Source organism: Canis lupus, chromosome 20, assembly GCF_011100685.1.
Source record: "Canis lupus familiaris isolate Mischka breed German Shepherd chromosome 20, alternate assembly UU_Cfam_GSD_1.0, whole genome shotgun sequence".
Lineage (NCBI taxonomy): Eukaryota > Metazoa > Chordata > Mammalia > Carnivora > Canidae > Canis > Canis lupus.
In genome coordinates, this window is record NC_049241.1 from 45,339,234 (window position 1) to 45,354,322 (window position 15,089).

General features: G+C 58.1%; 2 protein-coding genes across 11 annotated transcripts in view; both read right to left on the reverse strand.

The window, feature by feature from the left end:
- Nucleotides 1–521: 521 nt before the first annotated feature.
- ARRDC2 (arrestin domain containing 2) lies at nucleotides 522–7,077 on the reverse strand. Of its 2 annotated transcripts, none has more exons than XM_038566860.1 (8): nucleotides 6,819–7,077; nucleotides 3,834–3,900; nucleotides 3,463–3,610; nucleotides 2,831–2,933; nucleotides 2,486–2,742; nucleotides 2,245–2,407; nucleotides 1,838–1,995; nucleotides 522–1,631 (listed from the first exon to the last, which is right to left on the reverse strand). In XM_038566860.1, exons 1-8 carry the CDS (start codon nucleotides 7,075–7,077, stop codon nucleotides 1,578–1,580), a joined length of 1,209 nt encoding a protein of 402 aa, XP_038422788.1. In that variant the 3' UTR covers nucleotides 522–1,577. The 2 variants fall into 2 exon arrangements, with proteins under 2 accessions (XP_038422788.1, XP_038422787.1); XM_038566859.1 differs by lacking the exon at nucleotides 6,819–7,077 and adding an exon at nucleotides 4,001–6,294.
- A 1,568-nt stretch (nucleotides 7,078–8,645) lies between these two features.
- KCNN1 (potassium calcium-activated channel subfamily N member 1) overlaps nucleotides 8,646–15,089 on the reverse strand; it is a 31,383-nt gene continuing 24,939 nt past the window's right edge. For 5 of the 9 annotated variants that reach the window (XM_038566868.1, XM_038566861.1, XM_038566864.1 and 2 more), the window contains 3 exons: nucleotides 12,009–12,017; nucleotides 11,479–11,548; nucleotides 8,646–9,247 (listed from right to left, as the gene is read on the reverse strand). In XM_038566868.1, the coding sequence (XP_038422796.1) occupies nucleotides 8,993–9,247; nucleotides 11,479–11,548; nucleotides 12,009–12,017 (334 nt within the window). In that variant the 3' untranslated portion in view covers nucleotides 8,646–8,992. Of the gene's footprint in view, nucleotides 9,248–9,381; nucleotides 11,231–11,478; nucleotides 11,549–12,008; nucleotides 12,018–15,089 lie in introns of those variants that run through there. The other 4 variants (XM_038566863.1, XM_038566866.1, XM_038566865.1 and 1 more) reach the window with 3 other exon arrangements.

A 15,089-nucleotide genomic window follows, 5' to 3' on the forward strand; every position in this document is an offset into this window, starting at 1 on the left:
GGCAGAATATTATTTGGCCATAAAAAGGAACGAAACATTGACGCATGCTAACCCTCGGATGAAACGTCCTGTGAAAATTTAAGCTGGGTGGAAGCCAGACACCAATGAGGCCATGTGTTGTAGGCTCCCACGTATATGAAACGCCTAGAACAGGGAAATCCAGAGACAGAAAGCAAATCAGTGGGTGCCCAGAGTGTCCTGGAGCTAGAGGGAGGTGACAAGTGCCCAACACCGTCAATGCACTAAATCCCACTAAACCGGAAGCTTTAAAACGGTTCACTTGAAGGCAAACAAATTGTGTCTTAAAAACAAAAGCCTTTCCCCGTTCACGCTCCCAGCCTCTGTGACTATGCTAGGGAAGGGGCACGGGATCGAGCTCCAACCTGAGCTCTTTGCCCCCTGCCGTGCGTCCTTGGGCCTCGTTTCTCCTTCCGGACAATGGGCCCCTCAACCCTCCTTGGCCTGAATGCCAATTCAGCCCTAGAGATCCTGACCCAAGACAGAGATCAAGGCCACTCAGCTTTCTTGGCAGCTGAGGAAAATAAACCGGTAAACCCAGTCTCTTCCCCCACACTTTTATTTAAAAAAACAAAAACAAAAACTGTAAAAAAGAGAACAATTTAAGGCTTATCAGAAATGCTGAGTCCCAGGCAGGGGCCCCGCCCCAGCCACGGGTGAGACTCTGCAACCAGGGGCTGGTCCGGCTGCCCCCTCATACTTTGTCCCTCCTTCCCTACAGGAGGTCTCCAGAGCTGCACTGGCCCTGCTCTGTTACCCCAGGCTGACCTCTGTCCCCAGGGCCTGGCTGAATATTTTGAACCGGGTTTTTTGGGTCATATGATATGCAGACAGGTCTCATGTCCTGGAGCACTTGGAGGAGCCCCCAGACAGTCCCGGCCTGGACCAGGAGTCTCTCTGGCTTCCAAAGGCTGGAGCAGTTGCCCCTGCCACCCACAGGTCCCACAGAGTTCCAAGGACTTGCTTCCCCAAATGCACCGGTTCCTGGGCCCTCTCGCCTGCCGGACCTTGCCGCGTGGCCTCAACTGAGGCACTTGCCCTCTGAGCCCCGGTTCTAAGACGAAGGGGGTGATCTCCAAATATCACTCAGCTCTGACCTTCTCCGACTTCTTCCTCTTGCTTGTCTGCGCGCTGAGCTGTCGCTTGTATGCCAAGGCCTCAGCTAGAATGCCCTTTGCTCCAGGAAGCCTTCTCTGCTCCTGTTTGGACTCTCCCAGCTCTGGGTCTCTTCCTCTGGTCCCATGAGACTGGAAGTATTTATGTCTGGCTACATCTCTCCCAGACTAGAAGCTCCTGGGGTTGCCGAGCCCTGTTCACGGGCCAGCGGAGACAGACAGATTCCGACAGTGGGCATTCACTGCCTTGTGAGGACCAGGCCAGCTAAATCAGATTCCCGCCTGGCTCTTCCTCTGTCCCCTGTGATGTTGGAAAGCCCTGCCCTGTTCTGAGACTCGGATTCCCCAACTTCAATGCCGTCCGGTTGGTCTGCTCTGGAGACAGCTACTCTCCATGTGGCCGGAAGCATGTGGGCGACCTCATCCCTTGAGGTATCCACTTGCTCAGCAGGTCATGCAGCGTGGCCTCATGGTCTCTGAGGGTGGGTTTGGATCCTCCTGAGAGAGACAGTCCCATTAAGCCTCAGGGGGCACCAGAGGCTCAGAAACAACCCACTTATCATCTCCAACTCCCACACTCAGCCAGGGGGCAACATGCAGAGCCGATGGGGTTGGGGCAAGGTGGGCTTGAGCCCAAATTCATCTGAGTCCCACCCCCACCTGTGCTCCCAGGGCCTGGGAGCTTCTCGGACCCCCAAGCTCACCTCGGAGTACAGGGGTGGCGGGCGGTAGCGGAATTCCTGGATATAGGCGAAGAAGGGGCCTTCGAAGCTCAAGTCAGTGTCCTGCAGTGGTGGAAAGGAGCTCTGCCCCACGGCTGCCACCTCCCCGTCTGCCACCACCTCTGAGTACTCGGGAGGGGCTGCAAGTGAGAGACAGAGTGGGTGAGGCTGGTAGAGGAGGGGAACCCCAGAATCGGGGACAATGAACAGGGAGCCGAACTTGTGCCAATTCTGGGGCTGTGGGCTGAGAGTCTGGGGGGGACCTGTGGCCGCCAGCATAATCACTACTGTGCATTTTTATGCATGGAGGCATTGAGACTGGGGGAGGGCAAGTCACCCAAGCACCCGCCTCTCTACCCACCCAGCTCCCTGCAGGACGTTGAGCTCACCCTCAGGCCGCTCTGGCGGGGCTCCCAGCCCCCAGTCCAGCAGGAAGCTGGCGTGGCTGCCCACGCTGGATGAGCGGCTCCCAAAAGGGTGCAGGGGGATGGTGCCGATGACCAGTGGCAGCTCCAGGAGCAACTTGGATGTGCCAGGGATGTCCACGCAGACCTGGAGGTACAGACCATGAGGGAGGGCGCCCAGGCAGATGCGGCCGTCCCTCTTCCTCCGACCAGTGGGATGCCCTACCTTGAGGGAGTAGTCCACATGTAGCACCCGGCAGTGCAGGATGGAAGGGCCCACAGGGGGGATCCGCAGCGCGCGGCCCTGCCACAGCGCCCGCCGCCCAGGACCCACAGGCTCGCCGGCGAGACTGGCCACCACTGCTCGTTTCTGCTTGCGAGCGCCCCGAGCCATGAAGGTCTGCGTCTGGACCACTGCGGCCCGAGGAAGCACTGGGCGCGTGGAGCCATTGTCGATCTCAGCGAAGACTGGGATGACCTCACCTGTAGTGGGGAGCAGCAGGGCGTCAGATTCCCCATCTGCAGCCTTGATGCTGGCACCCTTCCCTTTCCAACCCTGCCTGCTTGGTACCTGGCGTGTAACCCTTTCGGTCGATCTTGGCGGAGAGAGAGACAAGACCACGGTTGCTGTACCAGGATCGGGCGACCTTCTCTAGAGCTCCCGCCTGAGGGGCCTGGTGGGTTGGAGGAAGGGATAGGAACAGGTCACTCTGTGCAAACCACAGACCCCCTGGAGCTTCCAAACCACCCCAAGCTGAGGGAGGAATTGGGGCAGGGTTCCTGGTTTTTTCTTAACAACCAGGTACCGTCTGTAAAATAACTCCACAGGTAAAACCCATCTTTTAAAGCTGAAGATGAAGTGAACAAGCTAATTACTACAGTGTGCAATTAGTTCTCCGGCAGCCATTATCATTACAAGCCCTAGCTGTCCCCTATTTTGCAGATGAACTAGGCTCAGAGAGAGTGAGGCAGTTGCCCAGAGCCACCCAGCAAACGGGTGCAGCTGAGATCTGCACCCAGCTCCCCTGGGCTCCAAGGACATTTCCTGCCTGCCTGCCTGCCTGCCTGCCTGCCTGCCTCCCTCCCTCCCTCCCTGCCAGGGCCCAGCTGTGATTCCCACTTTGTGAGGAAGTGAAGGACTGAGGAGCCAGTTGGGGTCACCCGGTAGCCAGGCCCCCACCTCCCCTGGGGGCAGCCACTCACCAGCAGGGCAGGGGTGTTGATGTCCACAGGCTCAATGACAGTAAACACCTTCCTCGCCCGGCGGGCAGGGACCCAGGGCCGGTGCAGGGTGGCCTTGATGCAGTAGCGGACACTGCCATGCTTACCCTCGAATGATGTTACCAGGGTCCTGGGGGTGGGGGTGGAAGGAGGAGACTTCAAAGGGCAAGAAACAGACACTCGCAGCTGAGGGGTGGTCCCAGAGACTTAGGAGGATGAAAGAGACACTAAGGACCTCCCTCCCCTTGGGGTCAAGAGGGTCCCCACATACCCAGCTATGGAGCCCTAAACCTGAAAGGGGCTGCAGGCTTAGGGAATCCCCCACAATTCTGCGCCCCAGATGCAGGACTTACGGAGGCAGCTGGAAGCTGAACGGGAATTCGTGGCGACCCGCAGGCAGCGTCGTGGTCTCCCCGGTGTCTGCAGGTAGGAGCAAGAGGGGGAGGTTGAGCTGCCGCCCGGAGTTCCAGGAGCGCGGGGCACGTGCGCCGCGTCGGGTAGCCGGGTAGCCGGCCCGTACCTGGCGCGAGTAGCGTGGCACGGTGGCTCACGACCTCCACACGCTCGCTGTAGCTCTGCGTGTACGCGGTGCTGGAGCCCGCGCTGCGCGACTCGGTCCAGTGCACGTGGGCGCGGCCCCGGGCGCGCAGCTTCAGGGCGCCCACGCGCGCCGGGCCCGCCAGCTCCAGCAGGACCCGGCCCGCGACGGCCTGGCCGCCGCTGAAAACCGGCTCGGCGCCCGCGCTCGCGCCATCCAGCTGCACCACGAACGCCTTCACCTTGTCGAACAGCATCGCGCCCGGGATGCGAACCCGCGACGCCCAGACCTTGGCCTCGAACCCGCGACGCGGCGGTACGAGGTGCGGAGGCTACAGCCTCGGAACGCGAACCTGCCCGGGGCGCGCAGGCGCACTTGCCGACCAGGTCAAAAATTCCTGCGCGCCCTGCGCCGGCGCTGCCTTTATACGGCGGGCGGGGCGGGGCGACGCGCGGGCCCCGCCCCCAGAGAGGAATACGCCAATGCGCGGCGAGGGGCGGGGCTCCGCCCAGGCGTGGAGCAAAATAACAAACCCCCAAGTGCCCTCTGCCCTGGTGGGCCCCAGAGTGAAACCGAAGCGTCGCGGTCCAGTACCGGTCTCTCGGGGACCCTCGGGGCTACAGTGGGGAAGCTTAGGGCCGGAGGCGGGCCCCGGGCTTGAGGTCACCCAGCTAGAGCATTTTGCCACTAGGTTTAATCATCAGCGGGTCACCACTTGCAGATCTGACCCAAGGCATGTTCTGCCCCGAGCAGGAAGGCTGGGGGATGGCCCGGCCCCACTGGGGCCCTGAGAGCCTAGGGCCACCCTGGGCGTCAGTTCACCCCCTCTAAGCGATGGGGGAAGGAGGAGGAAGTAGGTAGGGCCTGCTTCTGCTTGGGCGCCCCTGCCCCCTGCCTGTGATTCGAATCCCGCTCAGCTGGGTGACCCCGGGCTAGTGACAACCTCTGGAACCTAAGGTTCCACGTTTGTGGTTTGTAGACAACCGTGCTCGGGCATCGGGCATCCCCCTCCCCCCGAGAGCCTGGCTCCCAGGTCATCAACCCACTCCCCACATGCCGCCACCCAGGCTCCCTCAGCGCTTTTGCCCAAGCTGTTCCCACCAGCCCATGTTCCTGTCGCAACTTGAGGCCCCAGCAAACTCCTACAAGCCCCCCGCGCCCCGGCGTAGCCCTTGGGCCGGCTGTTGGCACCCCCTAGCCTCAGTCCCCTCGCAGATAGATGCAAGTGGAGGGGACGTCCCAGGAACCCCGAGGGCCAGGGCTGCAGCGAGCCCTCCAGACGGTTTGTCCTCCTCTCTGGGCCTCAGTTTACTCCGAGAACCTCAATGAACTTTTCCTAGTCGCGGTCTGCAGGGCGCCGGCGCCCTCTGGTGGCAGCAAGATGCACAGCTGCTCCAACCCACCCCCTACCCTGAAGGCGACGCCACCTTTGAGGTGCCTTAGAACGACCCTGGGAACCCTCAGTGGGGGGCGGCCATAGCCGGACACGGTCCCCTGCAGTCAGAGTGACCACAGCAGCATGGGGGTCAGAGCAATACCTAACGGAGGGGCAGAGGCTATAGACGCAGCGATCACCCTGGGAGGCTGCGTGGAGAAGGGGACTGTGGGACTGAAATGAAGGGCTCCTATCTTCTCCCAGGGCCACCTGGAGCCCTGGAGGCCGTAACCCCAGAAGAGGGGGCGGCGGATGTGGTGAGTCTTTTTCACAGATGGCTCCCCAGAGGCCCAGAGAGGGGCAGGACCTCACCCAAGGTTACACAGCAGTTCTGCAAGCTTCACCCCAGTATCTTAATGAAGCAGGTGGTGAGTGGGAGCTGGGTGCAACCAGCCCCAATTTCCCTTGAGACTCAGGGGAAAGGAAGTGCCTCGGGGGGCCTCTTCCTGTCCCGCCCTAGGGCCCTCTAGGGCTGGGTTTCCACAGCTAGTAAGGAGAGTCCCCACATCTGGGGCTGCTGGGCTAAGGCCGAACGGCTGCGGGCAAAGCATCTCCTGTGTACAGTCCGCGGGCAGGAGACCAGGTCTCAGCTGCCTCCTGCCTCTGCCCACTTTACAGACGAGTCCGGCTTAGCTGAGGTGGGGGACGGAGGGGGGGCAAGGCAACCCCGGGAGCCAACATCTTCCACAGCAAACACAGCTCAGTGCTGAGGCACAGCCTCACCCCTGGCCTGCTCCTGACCGGCTGTGTGGCCTGGGTGTGAGGGGCTGAGGCTCAGAGCTGGGAGCCAGCTGGGAGTCTTCTCAGCCTGATCCCACCCCACCCCAAGTCTCCTCCCTCCCGGGGATGCACAGGGACCTGCAACCACCACCAGAACTCCCCACCCACCCAGGTGTGAGCTCATTCCTGCAAACACTAGAGGTAAACTGAGGGAGGAGGCACTAGTAGAACGGGAGATGGGGGGTCTTCTTTGGGAAAAAAGGGACCCCAGGTCTGGAGTTAAGGGCGGATCCTTGGATTCAGAGTGGAGGATGTCCTGACTACCCAGGGGTTCTTCAGACTCTGGGTCGGGTTGGGGGGGGTCCCTGCCTTTGGGTGGAGGGCTTCCCGGCCTTGAAAAGGGGGTCGCCCAGACCCCGAGAGGGGTTCCTGGGAAAGAGAGTTTGGGAGGGAGGGAAGGAGGGAGGGAGGTGGGTGGGTGGGTGGGTGTCCTGGCGGGCGGGTCCAGGCCCCGGAGAGAAGGTCTTCACTTAAGAGGGGTCACCGACACCGCACAGCGTCTAAGGCGAAAGTCCCAAAGTCTCCCGGCCCCGGGGAGCGGGCGCCGGGGGATCCCGGCTGCGGAGTGCGGAGCGAGCGGCTCACCTCGGAGCAGCAGCTGCCGCCGCCGCAGGTACGTCTCGGCGGCCGCGTAGTCGCTGGACACCGCGTTGATGCCCACGCTTCGGCCCTCGAGCCAGTGCGTCGCCGCCCCGCCGCGTGCCGCCACCTCGAGCGCCCTGACCCGCAGCGGCGCCGCCGCCTCCAGCAGCACCCGGCCGCACAGCCGCTCCCCGCCGCGGTACGCGCCGCCGGGGCCCCGGGCCAGCTCCAGCGCGAAGCTGCGCACGCCCCCCGGGCGCATGGCGCGGGCTGGGCGCTCGGCGGGGACGGCGCGGCCCCGCGAACTCGTGCCGGCTCGTCGGCCGCCGACTTCCTGGTCCTCCGCGGCCGCCGCCGTGACGCGCCCGGGCCGCCGGGGACGTGCCGCCCGCGTGCCCGCGCTGTTGACTTTGCCACCCGGCGCGGGGCGGGCCCTGTTTTTGTAGGGTCGGCGCTGTTGAGTCAGAGGCGGCCGGGCGGGCGGGGCGGATGTGGCTGGCCCGGAGCGGCGCGGAGAGGCACCCGCCTACCCGGTGGTTTCACTTGTCGCCTACGGCACCTTCGCCCTAGCTTCCCCCTCCCGCCCACCTCCTGGCCGTTTTCCAAACACACCAAGCTCAGGGCTTGCCTCTTGGCCTTTGCACTGACGGTTCCCCTGCTAGGAACGCCCTTCCCCACATCCGCTCTCCCACCCCCCCACCTGCCCCCCATGCCCAAATGCCACTTCCTCAGAGCCCCCTAATCATACTCGGGCCTTATTTCTTTATGGTTCTGGTCGCTGTTTGTGACTGTGACATGGTTTTGGTGCCTCCTCCTCCATCAGACTAGGTGCTCCCCAAAGGTGGGCACTGTACGCTGTTCCCCACACCAGATCTTACAGATGGGGAAACTGAGCCCCCCCCCCCCATAGGGAGCAGCCTTCACCCAGAAGCACCCAGTGGTGGCAATCAGGACTCCCAACACAGCTCTGGAGCCCCTGGCACCTCCCCATTTCCTGGTCTCAGGGCCCAGGTTATCTCTTGAGCCATATGGCTGATAGCTTTATCAGAGACTGCCAGGGCCTGAGGCTCTCAGCTGCGTCCAGACCTAGCCCCCCCCCCGCCCCCCGCCCCCCAGCCAGGCTTCTGTCTCCCTACTACGCTGAGCCCAGCCGCTGCCAAGTGCCTGCCACCCCTGCCTCACCCCAGCACCCTGAACCCAACGCCTGGAGGAACCTTTCTGATTCTACTCAAGTCCAGATCCTTCCCCTCCAGCCTGCCCCAAGGCCACTCTAACCCCTGAATCACACCATACCCTTCCCCACAGAGCATCCTCCACCAAGTCCAGGCTCTTTCACTTTGGCCTATAGAGGGGAGTTTGAATCCTGACTCATCCCCCCGCCCCCCCATTCTGGAGCCCCAGGCAGTGGCTTTCCTTCTCTGACCCTGTTTCCCCATCCTACCCTGGTCAGGTTTTGGTGAAGAAGTGGTCATTTACATTGTGGACTCTGTTCAGCTTATGTCCAGTGAAGCCTGAATGGTCCTCACACATGTCACCTTCTCCACTGACCATGACCCATGGCCTCACTGGAGCTTGGCCCACACTGGGTACTCCAGGATGGAAAGGACCTCCCCAGGATCTGCTGCCTCCTGCAGGCCAGGACTGTCAATAGCAGTCGGGACTGATGACCTCAGGTGTGCCCACCTGAGCTGGGACTTGGAGGGCTACCAGGCCAGCACAGTGATGGGATGGGCTCTAGATCCCCACATCCGTCATGGGACCTGAAGTCAGGTGGCCCCCTCCCATGCAGTGAATATGAACGTCCCAGAGCCATGCAAAACAGGCGGCAGCTGGGTGGGTCCTGCTTTATTCAGAAGGCAAGGACCCCTCTCCTGGTTGCTCCATGCCCACCGGGGGCCTGGGGAGAATCAGGGGGCCCGGGGGCCAAAGGAAGCTCCTGGCTCCCCCAGCTCCAATCAGGGAGGAAGCGGGCAGTGGCCCACCCCTACCCTCGCCTGCAGTCTGGCCCTGTCTTCTGCCCAGACAGTCTGGGTGGGGAGGGCCCTGGTCCGCTCAGCCCGACTCAGCTTCGGCTCCTTGAACTCCAAGAGGCGCCGCTGTACAGGGCTTCCTGGATGGCGTGGAGGTGGCGGCCACACGATGGCCAAGATTGAGGGGTCCGGTGGCAGGCAGGGTTGTCACCCACAGTCTGAAGGGGCCATGAGGGGCCACTGGCACGGGGGGCTCCAGGCTGCCTGGTCCAGGGGTCCGAGGCCAGGCCGGGGCGGCAGGGGTGGTGGGGGCGGGCGTATGGCTTGGGCGATGAGGCCGGGCAGGGCCTGCAGGGAGGCGCCCAGGGCATCCAGGCGGCCTTCGAGGGCAGCCAGGCGGGCCTCAAGCTCCTCGTGCTGGGCGTGCAGCTCGGACATGAGGTCGTACAGGACATTCTGGGTCTGCCGGAGACAGCGGGAGAGAAAGGAGAGGCCAAGTGAGAGACAGTAGAGGACAGACACACAGAGAGATGGGTGACCAGCCCCAGTTGGGTGGGAGGCCACTAAGAAGGACCCAAGTGGGGGACAAGTGCGAGGACACCCCTGCCCCACAGGTCTCTCGCTGTACCGCAGGGAATGGGCGAGAGGAGAGACAGGTCTTGAATGCCAGGCTGGGGACCCCCAGGCCTGGGGAAGGTTGGGGTGGTCCCGGGATGGGGGAAGGCATGCCGGTTCTGGGCTCACGCTGCTCCAGGCTGGGAACATGGTCGAGGGGGAGGAGGCCCAGTTGTAAACCACCGTCCCTCCCGCACCCCACATTAGACTGGGGAGGGACAAGGGTCAGCGGCAGGGTGGGGCAGGGCAGGGGGGCAGTGACCAGTCCAAGGATCTGACCCAATCACAGATCGGGGAGCACAGCAGCCACAACAAGGACTGTAACAGTCGTACAGGCGATGAGGTATCCCCACCGCCTCGCCTGCTCCCCACAAGCCAACAAGCAGGAGCCGGTTCTGCCAACGTCCAGTTGGACCCCGGAGGGGAGGCGGCCACTCAGACCTGGGCGCAGCGCCGCTCTCGCCACCAGACGGCGACAGAACACTGTTCCTCATCTCTAACCTCAGTGGGGTGTCCACCGGACCCCCAGGCAGGCAGCACTGAGTGGGAGGATTGGTGCTGAGGGGAAAAGAGCCCCCAGCCTCCCGCTGCCCAGCAGGGGGACAAGATGAGGCACCTAGCGCGGCGCCTTGCTGCCTTCCGCCTTCTACCGCTAGCCTCTGCCTTCCAGCCTCCGTGCCTGAGCCTCGGTAGGTCTTCCCGGGTCCCCTCTTAGGGTCACTTGACCCTCACCCTGGCCTGCATCAGGGCACCACAGTCCCCAGGGCCTAGGGGAACATCTGAAGGCACCTGGTCTCTGATGATTTTTTTCTGGCCTGAGGTTTAAATTCTTCAAAACGTAGAATATGCGTTTTACTTTTGTCAGAGATACACAAATTAAATCAGCGACGTTGGGTAGGAGCGCATTAAAGTTTAATACTGGAAAACATTTTAACCTTATTAAATTTTAAAAATTAGGAACCCTATAATCCCATCCAATTAAAGCCTTACTTCAAAGGAGGCTTTGTTAAATGTACGGAGAGGACTATACTACCATGATTGAGAGGTTTAAATAACTCTGAAAAATTCAAACTTCAATCATCTATACTAATGGAAGGAAGTGCGATATGGATAATCCCAATTATAATAACTAGTACCTGAGCTTTTCAAAGGCATTTCGTATGTATTTCTAGCTATAATCTCATAGGACATCAAATTAGTTTGGCAAGGGTTTCTGTATGCTCTTAGGATTATGTTCTTGCTACCACCAAGTGATTTCTTCAGGGCTCTACAATATGGTTTTTTTTTCCCCCTATCTATAATGTTTCTTTCCAAATTAAATATATGTAGGTTAATATCACACTGCATTCTCTTGATAATGATGAAGAGAATGAGTCCAAAACGCTCTGGGTATAAGAAGGAGAATAGGACTTAACATCTTCCAAAGATAATATTAAATTAACCTCAGACTAATTAACTGATTATGGGTTGGAGCCAGTGAGCCGAGTTCACATGTGAACCATTCGTGAAAGGTTTGCTGCTGCTCAGAAGGGAGCTCAGAATCACGTGGCAGATATTCTAAGAGCTTGCCTGGCTAAAGATGGGTCACCTGTCCCATCTTGTAGTGGATGAATAAAAAGCGGGGAACAGGGTCGGGCTTGACAATGAAACCAACAGAGAGATTCCAGAAACTGGTCTTAGAGAGCTCCTGCAGCCAACTTTAATTTCCTGAAAGATATTTAACTGCTGCACAAATAAGCTTTCTGCTAATGCTATCATTTGAATTTGTATCCATATATCCAAAAAGAATCTTGTTTTCTCTCCAATTTTAAAGCCTCTATGTAGATATGCCTAAAAAAATAAAATAAAACAAAAGGGTACTTTATCAGTTTAGCCCACTAATTAGATATTCTGAATTAAGCTATTTTATTAGATACTATTTAAAAAAAATAAAATAGCTGCCAAAGTTAAAAAGTGGTCTACATGTAGATATAGATTCCTAGCATCTCTCTTTATTGAACACCCCCTATCCTCCTGTGGGGGCCTGACCAGCCTCTGCTGGCCCCAGGGAACCCCCCACCCAGCCCGGCCCTACTGACCTTGGCCAGGTCGGCGAGCGTGTTGGCCTGGTCATTCAGCTTCCCCTGCTCAATCTTCACACTCCGGAGCCTGGAGGACAGGTGGGAGGGTGGGTAGGGGCTGGGTGGAGGCTGTAGAGGAGTGGGGTCCTTCATGCACCCACCCTGCCTGAGGTGGCCTTGTGGGACGTGTGGAGGGGGCATGAGGTGGGAATTAGGGTCAGGCCCCATGCAGCCCATTCCCTCCTAGCACACAGCAGGGGGCAGGGTCTGGGGGGTGGTTAAGCTGTCTCCCAGTGTCCACCTTCTGGCCACATCTAAGTGGCCTGATTCAGGATGTCCTGGGAACTTGGACCTGCACGCCCCCCCCCCCCCCCCCCCCCCCCGCCTCCCTCCAGCCCAAGTGAAGACTTCACAGGCCTGCAGGGTGGATACAAGCCCTGGCCACCTCCTGAGGTCCTGAGGCCAGGGGCAGTGCTCCACAAGCTGCCCTGGGGGTGTGCCCTGCCCCAGGACCACCATGCACCCTGCGCCCCCAGGAAGACACTTACTTCTGAGCTCTGGCAGGACCCGGCAGAGCAGAGAGAAATCACAAGGCAATTTTAATCTCAGTGCAACTGGGTGGCATGTGCCCAACCCTGTCCGCCTCCCGCATGCACAACCCCAGGACCAGGCTGGGGGCCCTGTGTGGCTGAGGGGGCAATGCCAGCCCCTTGGGGATGCATTTCTTCTTTTGGACTCCCTCCAGTAGTGCCCACTCAGCAAATGCGGCTGCTTTCACCCTGTGGTCCCATTGTATTCTAGTCTGTGCCGGGCACCTGGCCCCAGAGGTGGCCTTCAGTCCAGAGAACTCTGCCCGTGATGTTTCCCAAGAGGGAGAATGAGGCTCAGAGAGGCAAAGCCAGTGCCCACCAGCACTCCAGCAGGATTTGAACCGGTACCTGCCACTTAGCCTCTGCACCTGGGCCTCCCAACAGCTGCCTGTGGGTAGGAGGGTGGGGAATTGGCCACAGAGTGTCCTTGTCCCTCATCTCCATCCCTTGTGTTGTTAAACTAGCCTAGGGAAACTATACCAGATAGGACTCCTCTCCACTGGTCCAAACTCCATCTCTGCGTGCCCACATGTGACAGATGCTCAGGGAAGCCCCTTAGGGCCCACCCATGCTGGGTACTTCCGGGATCCCTGATAGGACCAAGCCCTCGGTCTGGAGAAATGCGGTGGACGCAAACACTCCAGCCCTGGGGGTATGAGGCTGCCCCGGAGTGCGGGTAGAGGCCTGCCAAGCTCAGGAATGCCTTTAGCGGGGAACTTGGTCTTGATGTCTTGGCAACCTTCCATGTTATGCATTGAACAGGGTTCCGCCAGAAAGGTATCTTGAAGCCTTACCCCCTCACCCAGTTTCTCAGAATGTGACCTTATTTGGAAATAGGGTCTTTCTAGATTTAATCAAGAGGAGGTCTTCGGGGTGGGCCTGAATGCAAGGATGGGTGTCCTAATAAAAAGGGGGATATTTGGACACAGACATGCACAGAGGGAGGGATGAGAAGACACAGGGAGGTGGCCATGTGAAGATAAGGGATTAGAATGACATATCTAGAAGCCAAGGACCACCCGAGGCTGCCAGAAACTAGGAAAGAGGCCTGGACCAGATCTTCCCCTAGTGCTTTCAGATGGAAAACAGTCTTGCTAACTCATTGGTTTTCTACTTCTGAACTCTGGAACAGGAAGATCATAAAATTTGCTGTTTTAAATCAGCCACTTTGTGGTACTTTGCATCCCCAGCAAATTCATATACTTTCCAAACCCATGCTATGCTCCTCAATCCGTCCTGAGACCATTTCTTCCTTTTCAGTGGCTGCTCATACAGTGCTCCTGGCATGGAGACTCCCCAGCTCAAGAATATGCCATGGCTCCCTCATGGTTGCATATCAGACCTCCGGTCTCCCTAGCACCATGCTCATTCCTACCTTCCCACCATTGCCCAAACTGTGGACAATCCTTGGTATGCCTACCCACCTTTTGGTTTCTTAACCAAATTCCAACCACCCTTCAGGCCCTAGTTCAAACTTCTTTGATTTTATCAGCTTTACAGGGCACCTTTTTTTTCTTTTGGCTGGGAAGGGAGTAGGTTTAGGGGGACCTAAGAATGAGTGAGGGGCACCTGGCTGGCTCAGTCAGTGGAGCATGTGACTCTTGATCTCGGGGTTGTGAGTTTGAGCCCCATGTTGGGTGTAGAGGTTACTTAAAAATAAAATCTTAAAATATATAAATAAAGAGATGAATAGATAGATGAATCAATATATAAGAGTGGGGCAGTCCTAAAAAAAAAAAAAAAAAGAGTGGGGCAGTCTTGCCCCAGAACAAAGGGACACAGGTAACTCACAGAGCTGGTACATTCTCCACAAACCTGGCTCTCCTCAATTCTCATCTTCCCACTTACCCCCAACAACCGTCTGGAACACCCATTGGGGCAAAGTCCAGGGCAGGGCCACATCTGTGTCCCCCATGCCTGGCACACAAGCTGGCAAAGGAAATGCCAGAGCAATCACCAAATGAACATATGAAGGGTGGAAATGGCAACACTGATAGTTCCCATGTTTAGAAAACACTGTATGGCAGGTAGGCATAGTTGAAACCCCAGTTGTGTTCGATCCACACCTCATCCCTGGAGAAAAGGCACATTAATTATAATTACCACTGTCTCCACTTTAGGGAAATGAAGCTTGGAATAGCACAGTCACTTGCCCAGGCCCCACAGTCAGTGGCAGACAGCAGCCTGGGTCCCAGTGGTCAGTGAACAACTGTACGAGCATCAATAAGTGAGGGGTCTCTGTCCTCATGGGCCTTAGGGTCTTGTGAGGACTAAGACCGGGACACAGTGAGACTGAGTAAGTGTGGTACCAGCTCCTCTCTCTGCTTTTTAGATGATGGTGGAAGCAGAAGCAGGAGTAGGGGTTGGGAGTCGGTCCACCATGTGTCACTAGTGCAAGTTCTGTGCCAGGGACTGTGCTGGGCATTCCTGCATATCATCTCATTTAGATCTCTCATTTAGATCTCCTTGCAGTCTTCTGATATAGAGACTTAATATTTGAAACCAATCCAATTATAATAGTAAACACAATAACTGTAAATGGACTAAATTCTCCAGCTAAAAGACAGACTGTTAAGAGCCCCAGGAAACTGGGGGCAACGGATCTGTTTTTTATCTTGACTGTGGTAATTATCTCATGGGTATGTACCTATGTTAACACTGACCAGACTGTACATTTTAAGTAGATACAGTTGACTACATGTCAATTATACATCGATAAAGCTGAGGCAAAGATTATTTAACAGGATTCAAAAGTTGAAGTCCAGCTGGCTGAGCTTCCTCTCCTGTGGGCTGGTCTCCTCATGGGCTCACTCCTTTACCTTCTGGCACCCCGGGAGCTGGGCTGCCCCAGCCACAACCCTAAACTCTCCTCCAGCCCAACCTCCCTAATTCCGCCACTCACACTGGGGTTCTCCATGCTGCCTCTTGTCTCTTTTCTCCACGGCTGAATCAGCAGCCTTCCTGCTGGACTAGTTCAGACTGAACACTATTCACTTCACTTTGTGACTCACTGGTCCCTGTGTCTGGCCTGGGAGCTCT

Excerpts from the sequence above, each read along its gene's own strand:
- ARRDC2 (XM_038566859.1), bottom strand. The coding sequence starts at position 4,274 with ATGCTGTTCGACAAGGTGAAGGCGTTCGTGGTGCAGCTGGATGGCGCG. Across the intron at positions 3,901-4,000 it reads TGCCACGCTACTCGCGCCAG|ACACCGGGGAGACCACGACG; the intron begins GTACGGGCCGGC and ends TCCTACCTGCAG. Across the intron at positions 1,632-1,837 it reads CGCCACCCCTGTACTCCGAG|GAGGATCCAAACCCACCCTC; the intron begins GTGAGCTTGGGG and ends TGTCTCTCTCAG.